At 51.0% G+C, this 8,941-nt stretch overlaps 1 protein-coding gene across 3 annotated transcripts; it reads right to left on the bottom strand.

The window, feature by feature from the left end:
* Window positions 1-310: 310 nt before the first annotated feature.
* LOC119247309 (WD repeat-containing protein 91-like) lies at window positions 311-7,369 on the bottom strand. 3 transcript variants are annotated; one of them, XM_054692691.1, is made up of 7 exons: window positions 7,222-7,369; window positions 6,562-6,609; window positions 5,079-5,258; window positions 4,357-4,563; window positions 2,921-3,004; window positions 1,893-2,023; window positions 311-693 (listed from the first exon to the last, which is right to left on the bottom strand). In XM_054692691.1, exons 1-7 carry the CDS (start codon window positions 7,342-7,344, stop codon window positions 483-485), a joined length of 984 nt encoding a protein of 327 aa, XP_054548666.1. In that variant the 5' UTR covers window positions 7,345-7,369; the 3' UTR covers window positions 311-482. The 3 variants fall into 3 exon arrangements, with proteins under 3 accessions (XP_054548666.1, XP_054548667.1, XP_054548668.1); XM_054692692.1 differs by having other exon boundaries at window positions 1,932-2,023; XM_054692693.1 differs by lacking the exon at window positions 6,562-6,609.
* Between the last annotated feature and the right edge of the window lie 1,572 nt (window positions 7,370-8,941).

Below are 8,941 nucleotides of genomic sequence, written 5' to 3'. Positions count from 1 at the left end.
CTTTACATTGGCCAAAATTCAAAATTCCAGAATCACTTCAATTTACCCTTGAATCATAAGACCAAATCACAGTGGTCAGTCCTCCTGCATTCATAGGAAATTGATGAGAAAAGGGGAGAACCTTCCAAGCACCCTTCCTCTCACTGCCCTCCACTCCTGCACCTGCAGAGTCAAGCTTCTGAGAGCTGGCACAGGGGAGCACCCTGGGGCTGATCAATACCTCCCCGCTGGCTCAGTGTGCCTGCAACACCTGCAATACTAGAGTGAGGGGAGAGGGAGCAGGCAGAGAGTCGGAATGCCGTGAGTGGATTTTCCTTCTCGGTGCCTCCTCTATACCCTCCCAACAGTCTCATCCTGCAGAATCATACTCGTCTGTGAGGGGAAAGGCGGAGAGGAAGAAACGGAATGCCTCGGCACACCAGAGAAATCAGCCAAAGGGGAACACACAGTCTGCACTTGCAGATCTCAACACAGGTTAGATGTCACAGGCCTCTTGGCAAAGTTAGAGAGGCGGGATTTGAGCTTACCTGGCTGCTGAAGGAGTCTTTCTTGGCCGAGCTCTGAATCTGAGGGGGCCCCTGAGCAGGTGACAACCTTGAAGGGCTCTTCTTACTCTGCGGCAGCAGCGAGGACAGGAAGCCCCCACGAGGTGACTGAGAGAGGGAGGTGTTCCTCTGGTTGCACACCATGGCTCTGGTCAGAGAGACACACCACAAGGTCACAAGGTGGAAGGGACGCGGAAGAATCCGGAACACAGACCTCCTGAGCTATAACCGATGCCAGGGACCCAGCTGTAGCGGGGTTCACAGGCCTGGGCATTAAGGTAGTATCACCTTAATGTATCAGTATCAGTACCATTTCTCCTACCAAAGGGAGCCAGCAGACTAGCTGGCACAGAGGTGGGTTCGAAGGCTGTGGTCACACTCAGAGCTGTGCTGGGCACTGGCCACTAGCAACCCATGGTGATGAGCGCTGAAATGGGATCAGTCCAAATCCAGATGTGTGGATGAGGAAAATACACACGGGAATTCAAGCATCAGCATGAAAAAGTATAACTGTCCCGTTAATACTTTGTTTCTATTCCTTACATGTTGAGAGGACATTTGGGATATATCAGGCCAAATAAAATATATCATTAAAATTAAGTTTTTTCTTTCCTTTTACTTTTTTCTAATATAGTTATTAAAAATCTTTAAATTACAATCATGGTTGTGCCTTTTGCCTGAACAAAAACCCCAGTGGATGTCACAAGCTCAGATGCCAGAACAGCTTCCGCAGACACAGCCTCTGGCTGCGTGCAGGTGTGGAATCTCACCACTGGGTCTGCATCCTGACAACCTGATCATCCACCACAACTTGTCGCTGGCTCTGTTCCTTCAACTGCTACTGTTCCCATTAGCACCTGGGTTTTCTGCTTGAACTGGCTATTTTGAAGGTCACTCAAATAACTCCCCATTCTGCTTGCTTCCACAAACCCTCACGCTGGAGTGTGTTTCTGTGGCTGAACACATCCAACCTGCAGCGGCCAATCCTTTCATCCAGGAGGTGCGCCCTTCAAAGTTCAAAAACCACCCACGGCTGCACAACAGCAGCTGTTGGTTTATTCAGGTTGTGCACATCTTGGACATGCAGGCCCTGGCAGAGTGGTGCAGCTCTCCCTCCCTCTGGGCAGGCTCGAAGGCCGGGCACTGGGGGGGAACTTCTAGAGGATGTTCCAGGCCAGGGGCCCGTACTCACAGAGCTCAGAAGCAAGGGCAGCGAGTGCCAGGATCTGGCAATTCTGCATCACCAGGTGCAGAGGGCACAGCGAGATGCCCCTAGATGGGAGCTCAGGGGACAGAGGAGAGCAGGGAGCTTGGTCGTCCCGGCCACACAATGCAGGGCACACTCACAGTTCCGAGTCCCCAAAACGGTCCATGTTGGAGACATACGGAGGCAATTTGTGTTGGACCAAGGCCTCTTCCTCTTCTGGCTGTTGCTCCTCTTTCTTTAGTCGGTGGATTTCGGCTTGCAATGCAAAAAGCTACATAAGAGGGTGGGGCCGAGTTAGACTGTGATCTCACCTTATCTTCCTTCCACTGGGGAAGATTGGACACACGCAAAGCCCTTCTCTGGCTCAAAAGACCCCTGGCCCTCCACCTCAGCATGCTCTTCTCACTCTGCCCAGAGAGAGTTAGATCAGATGGGAATAATGGGCAAGTGGTCGCCGTGACTTGAACTTAATGTGTGAAACCAAAAACCATCAGAAATACAAAAGCCATTTTTTTTTTTTAAATCATTTGACTTGCTTCCTTTTTATCATTTGACTGACTTCTTCCCGAATTCACGGAGAAAGAGTCCCACCCCATCCTGCTTTACAAGGGCTTGGGAACTCCTGGAAAAAAACTGAAGTTCAGAATTTTAACCTTTTGCCTGAACAAAACCCAAGAATCTGAAACTCCCAAGCCAAAAGAGCTTTTACTCTTCCTTGTGCTGAACATGTAATCTACAGATCTCTTCATTTCTAGGGCAGAGAAATGCTCCTCAGGCAAAAAGCAAAGGGAAACATGGTTCCCTGGCTATCATTTTACTGAACGAGAGAAACACTGAACTGAGCAGAATTAAACCCGCAACACAGACGACGAGACGTGTGGAAAAGGCCTGGGGCAGCGACACGGCGCATGGATAGTCTTTCTCCTCTTACAAGTTCATCACTGCTCGATGTCGCTCGCCGTGCACAGCTTGACATTCAAACTGTGCCTCTGGTTTCCAGAGATCATGCAGCCCCCAAGTCCTTCCCGACACCGGCTTTCTGGTGACTCACTTTCATCTGAGATCACTGCTTTCCTATATTTAATCAGCCCCCTGCTGCCACTACCTAATTTCATACACAAAAAGCAGAAGTCCTTCCCAAGGAGGAGCAAGTGTGTTCAGAACCAACCTTCTGGCGCAGAACCTCATTTTCTTCTTGGACCTGGTTGGTCCGCTGGCACTCCGCGTCGAAGTTCAGGATCACGGGAACTGGTACACCAAGTTAAAGAATAAGCCTGCTTGCGAAACCATTAAAGCCCTTCTCAAACTCTTGACACACTAGCACAGCCCTTGAATGTGAGTCACAGGGAGTGGAGGACAGGCTGGGTGCTGTGGGCTCTTTAAGTGAGAGCTACATTCAGCAAACTCAGCACAGAGGCCAGTGGCTCCGTAAATGCACTGCCAACTGCTCTACCAGCTGCACAGACACGCCGGCCATGCCGCTTTGCCCTCTGCAGATGGAAAGGTTTAGACTGCAGAGAGGTTTCTGCAGACTGCATGATGGAGAAGCAATCCACCTTCAAGGTTAGAGTATCAGTCTTCCCCAATCACCTCAAACAGCTTTTGTCAGGAGGAACACAAAGCAGGGAGGGCCTGGGCACTGAGGAAAGAACTGGAGCTCCAATGTGCTGGTCCTAGTTTGAGGGGCACTGTCAGGCACTGAACAGATCTTAAGCGACATTTCTCGGCTCCCTAGAGGGCCCACATGTCCTAAGCACCTCTGGGCTGAACCCCTGGCTAGTTTCCTTTGAGAGCACTCAGGATGAAGAGCGAAAGGAAAGGGCACCCTTCTTGCCTCCACTAGAAGCTGCTCCTCCCGGAGGCCAAAAGGGCCGGTGGGTGGGGCTCTAGCAGGCCCACATTATCAATGCCTCACCAGGCAGCCCCCTTCCAACAGAACTCCCTTCTCCCTGAGAATGCAGGTCTGGAGAGCATGAGCAGCGGAGGATGGCCCAGCCTGGGATGGTAGGCTTTCTGTGAGAAAATAGTAGATTTACATTCTTTCTCTCTCAAATATCCACCTGTGTGTTCTTAAAGCTGCTGTTTCCTGGCAAATTGAGAAAAACTGACATCACTGCCAGAGAAAGCCACCCAAACATTGTCACACGCAGAAGGTTCCAGCCTGGGATGTGTCCTCATTTACCACCTCTACCCAACAAAGGCAAGTGCTATCCAGGAAAACAGAGCCTGCAGAGACGGTGCTTCCCAAGGCTGGCAGGCTGCACTAAGCAGCAGCTGCCTTTCAACCCCTGTATTTGCTGAGAGAAGCCCTTCACCCTATTTGAGGGCTCCTCTCAAAAATGGCACTAGCACCCCACCTCTACTATAGTCTCTGCCCAGGCATTCAGCTATTACTTCAGCATTGAGCATCAGAGCCGAGATTTATGATTCCCTGGCCCAGTGACAAAAATAACCAGAATCTTTCCAGCCCCTTCACATGATACATGACAACAGTCCCAGGGGATTTTGTAGACGAAATGGCTGCATCCCCATCAGGGCAGCCACCACTGATCACACTGGTGGCTTCAGATTGGGCCTACAGCTCCAGGCAGCAAAAAGGATATGCATACACTGAAATAGGACGCTCAGGAAGTTGTGCAGGGACACAATGAAGGTGTCAGCCCACTGTCGAGAAAAGTAGGTAGCAAAGGTGGGGTTGGTGTCTGGGGATGGCAAGAAGGGCAAGGCAAACCAATCCTTCCATTCAGCCTGGTTCTGGAGCTCCGTGGCCTGCTTTGCAAAGAACTCCTGAGCCTTGTCGTTTCTGTTTGTCTGCCAAGCAAGGAGGAAAAGACAGAAGTCTAGAGGGAAGATTCTTGTCACTGCACTGTAGAGGCTTTGAATGGCTACAAACTCCATAAAACAAAGGAAACCACTCTTTCTCAAGTTTCCTTACAACTTCAAAGCTACTTTAAATTGAAGTCCTGATGAGAAATGCCCTCCTAAAAATTAATTCCTAGTTGATTTTCAAATCATCTAAGTGCTTTATACTCCCAGTTTAGCTATCAAATTTATTACTCAAACCTTAATCAGCGTCTTATGTTCTCTGAAACACTACCCAGGCTTATGTTCTTAAAACGAGAGGAAATAGGAATGAGGAAGACAAGTCAGATGATCTAGAGATGAAAGGAAAAAAATGTAGGAAAAGAGTCAACACGAACTTGCACTGTGACTGTTACACCCTTTTCCAGAGTAACACAGGGTCCTCCTTAGGGGTTAAAAAGAAATCTATTTCTAGAGCAAAGAACTCTCTCCACTGAGAAAGCAGACCCTGGGCCAACAAGCACCTGGATTGTGTAGACGAGATAAAAGCGGAACAAGCTGGTTTTCAGTTTGTTGATGGTGGGTCTATATATATCCTCCAAGCGGCTGAAGAGCCGCCGCTCTAAGTAGCTCCAATAATCCCGAAGGGCAGCCAAGTCATACACCTGCATTAACTGCTGCAGCTGGTCCACAATCTTGTCCACCTGGTGAGAGAAAGCTGGGATGGAGAAGGTGGGAAAGACAGAAGGGAATTCTCCCCTCATTGCAGAGTTAACACCGCTTTGACCTCTTATTGTGCCTTCTGGATATTCTTTTTTTTTTTTTTAAGTTAGCAATCTACAAACCTTCCTAAACACACTGGCATGACAGCTTGTAAGTTAGTTTCTGGCGTTAGCCCTGTGATTTGGCCCTCTAGTAAGCACGGAGATTTCAGGCATGAAAGCACTCAGGCCCAAGAAGCAGATGAGTAGAGGTCTTGGATTTGCCTCTGACTTATTCTACCAACGTGGCAATGTCACGTCAACTCTTTGGTGTCAGCTGCCTAATATTTTAAAAAATAATAAAAGAGGGCCTCCCTGGTGACGCAAAGGGTTAAGCACCGCACTATGAAGCAATCCGCAGCCTCTGCAGCACGAGTTCAATCCCAGGCTGGCCAGGGAGCTACCCACATGGCACAGCAGACTTCTCCTGTCTCACCCGCTACTCCCCTCAGCAGTGTATTTCAGTCAGTCTGGCTGTTCTGCTCCCCACTGTTTCTGGTGAATCCTCTCACCTCCCCCCATCTCTGTCCTGCCCCCCAGCTCTTGTATGCATAAATAAATCTTTAAAATAATAATAATAATAAAAGAGTCAGACAATTTCCACTGTCCTCCCACTGGTGGACCCCCACCAGTCCAGGATTCTGAGACTTTGCATGAGAGACACTGACTCCTTCAAGTCACCAGAGTGCCACCAAAGCCCTGGGAGCAGCTCAGGGTGTCAAAGAAGTCACCTCCCAATGACAGAGCACACAGTCTCAAAAAGGTTTTGGGTACTAGTAACAATCCAGTATCCCCCCTTTAAAAAAAAAAGATTTATTTATTTATTTATACAAGCACCGGGTACAGTCAGAAGCGCGGGAGGGTGAGAGAATTCACCAGAGCCAGAGCAGGCAGAAGGACCGAAGCACACTGCTGAGGGGAGCAGCGGGCGGCAGGAGAGGTCTGCGCGCCACGTGGGACCCTCCCCTGGCAGCCGGGTATCAAACCCGGCACTGCAGAGGCTGCGGGCAGCTTCGCAGCCCAGCGCTCAACCGCTGCTCCACCGGGGAGGTCCCAATATTCCCTTTTTTATACACCAGGACACTGAGGTTTGGAGAGCTGAAATGATTCGCTTTTGCCTCTACGAAGCCACTAACTTTAGCAAGACAAGAACTCAGGCCTCCTGACTCCCCTCCAGGGCGCTGGCTGCTAGTTCCCTGCCTTCGTCCATTCGAGCGTGGATACCAACTGAAGTCAGCAAACACACCTGCAAGTTCCAAGAACTTCTCAAGGGAAGATCACGTCTAAGTAGGGGCTGTTTAATGAATTAAAACAGGCAGTAAGTGCTTGTCCAATTAAGAAAAAAACAATCATCGAAAACAAACACTGTAGAGAAAAAAACGAGACGACCACACACAGAATTAATGGTTCTAAAATGGGCAACAAGAAGGTCTCTCCCCACTGCAGAAAATCGCCTGAGTCGCTGCCCAAGCCATTTCAGACAAACCCTAGAGACACGGGAACCCAGCGAGCACTTTGGGCTGCGGTCCCCTTCGCTCCCGGGGCCACGGGACGCCGACTCGGAAATATCTGGTGCCAAAACTCAACCATCCACCAACCCTCAGCACCTAAAACCCACCGCCATCTTGGCCAACGACCTGCCAGCACCTGGCGGGGGCTGAGGCGGGGGGGCGGGGGGGTCGGGGAGCGGGGCCCCGGCGCCTGGGCACCCCGGCTCCAGCCCCGGCCATTCTCCTGACTCAGCAGGTAACTTGGGGCGCGGCAGGGCCCCCTCGGGGCCGCGCAGATGCCGCCGGCCCCAGGGCGCGCTGACAGCGCCGCGCCCGCCCCGGGGGGCAGGGCTGAGGAGATCCGCCTCGGGCTCCCCGGGGCCGCCTCCGGCCGCGCCGCGCCCGCCGGCGCTCACCCGGAACCCCTTCTCCTTGTCCGCCTTGATCTCGGCGTCCAGCTGCCGCAGTGTGTGCGTGAAGCCGCGGAAGAGCAGGTACTCGCGGACCAGCTCGTCAGTGCGCTCCACGGCCTCCGCCATCGCTGCGCCAGCGCCGCGTCCGCGCGCGGCCGAGGGCGGGGGGCGGGGCCTGGCCGCGCGGGGAGGGCCAGGCGCGGGCGCTGATTGCGTCACGCCGCGGCCCGCCTACCGGCCCTCACGCGCTCAGGCCCGTGGCCCCGCCCTCGCCCCGCCCAGGCTCCGCCCCGCCCAGGCCCCGCCCCGCTGACGCGGTCGTCGACCAGCGCCTGGAAGCCCCCGAGCTCGCTGAGTTTTCCTGCGCGGCTGCGTCATCTGACTGCGGCTGCCGTCTTGGTCAGCTGGGGCTGGACCTTGGAAATATTCCAGATTATCACGAGGCGGGCGGGGGCGGAGGTGCCAACCCGCGTTCTGTCAATGGGGGAAAGGCACGCTGGCAGCTAAGGCGACGCTTGTGAAGTCACACAGCCCGGGGTGTCCTCAGAAAGCTCTGGCTCCCCAAAAACCCCTGCACCGCTGAGAGAAGAAAGGATAGGGGGGTGGGAATTGTATGGGGAATATAACCAAGATGAAAATGCATGCATTGTGCAAAAATGAAAGATGCTGTAAAAAATATATAAAATAAAAAAATTTAATCATAAAATAAATTATATAAACAAAAACAGAGAGAGAAGAAAAGGAAGTTTCCAAATAATATGGTCCCAGTCCCTTGTAAAAAAGTTTGCAAGTTTGTGTGTCTGTGTTTGTGTACATTTTAAAAATTCAGAAAGCTGAGACACTAGCCCTAGATGTTGTCCCTGAGGTGAGACACAGGACGCTTCAACTTCCTATTTTTCACTTTTTTTTTTTGGTTTGAAATCTTTACAAAGTGTATGTACTTTTATAGGCAGGGAAATAGCCAGTGTCTTTAAGCCTTATTTTCCTCATCTGTAAATAGGGACAATAACTACCTTGCAGAGTAGTAGTGATGATCTAATCATGATAGTAATAACGTGGGTGAAATGAATAGCCCGTCAGTAAAATAATTGTGGGTAAAATTAATACTACCCCCTCAGCAATGTGTGTTCCTTTCTTTCCTCTACTTGTGTGACTTTCTGCATTCATGGAAGTCAACTGAGAATCCTTACAGCCCTTGCCCACACCCTCCAAACCCAGCTCTATGGAAATTTAGCTCCAAAGGGATTCTGATTTGTACTAGAGAAATCAGGAAACAAAGAGCAATCCACAAAGAGCAAGAAAGACAAGGCAGAGACTTGTTTCACCCTCTCTGTCTGCTTTACCCATCCCCCAGACTACCAGCCTTTCTCCTCAAGAAAAGAAAAGACATGGCCTCCATGACTGCTGGAAACAACTCCTACCTTAAGTGGGGGCTCAGGCTATCAAAAGGAAATGCCAGTGGCAACTGCTAAAGCCTCTGGCACCAGGAAGTTTGCCAGTTAGATTTCCCTAAGGGCACCTGTAGTGTCTGCCACTGTTCCCACCTGCCCACCTCCACCTGCCCTGGCAATTCTCAGACCAAATTCTATAAAACCAGCTAATTTTCTGATCAGTGAAAGGCAGCAACTCTGAGCCTTAGCACAAGCCCTTTCTCTGCCTGGAATGTCTTCCCCCAGATAAGTACATAGCTAGCTTTTCCCCTCCAGGTGTTTGCTGAAATATC

Source organism: Talpa occidentalis, unplaced genomic scaffold (genome assembly GCF_014898055.3).
Source record: "Talpa occidentalis isolate TD23 unplaced genomic scaffold, MPIMG_talOcc4v2.1, whole genome shotgun sequence".
In the NCBI taxonomy this organism is placed as follows: Eukaryota; Metazoa; Chordata; class Mammalia; order Eulipotyphla; family Talpidae; genus Talpa; species Talpa occidentalis.
This window is presented reverse-complemented; position numbering and strand designations above follow the sequence as displayed.

Excerpts from the sequence above, each read along its gene's own strand:
- LOC119247309 (XM_054692691.1), bottom strand. The coding sequence starts at position 7,344 with ATGGCGGAGGCCGTGGAGCGCACTGACGAGCTGGTCCGCGAGTACCTG. Across the intron at positions 5,259-6,561 it reads GAAGTTCTTGGAACTTGCAG|GTGGACAAGATTGTGGACCA; the intron begins GTGTGTTTGCTG and ends TTCTCTCACCAG. Across the intron at positions 2,024-2,920 it reads ATGAGGTTCTGCGCCAGAAG|CTTTTTGCATTGCAAGCCGA; the intron begins GTTGGTTCTGAA and ends CCTCTTATGTAG.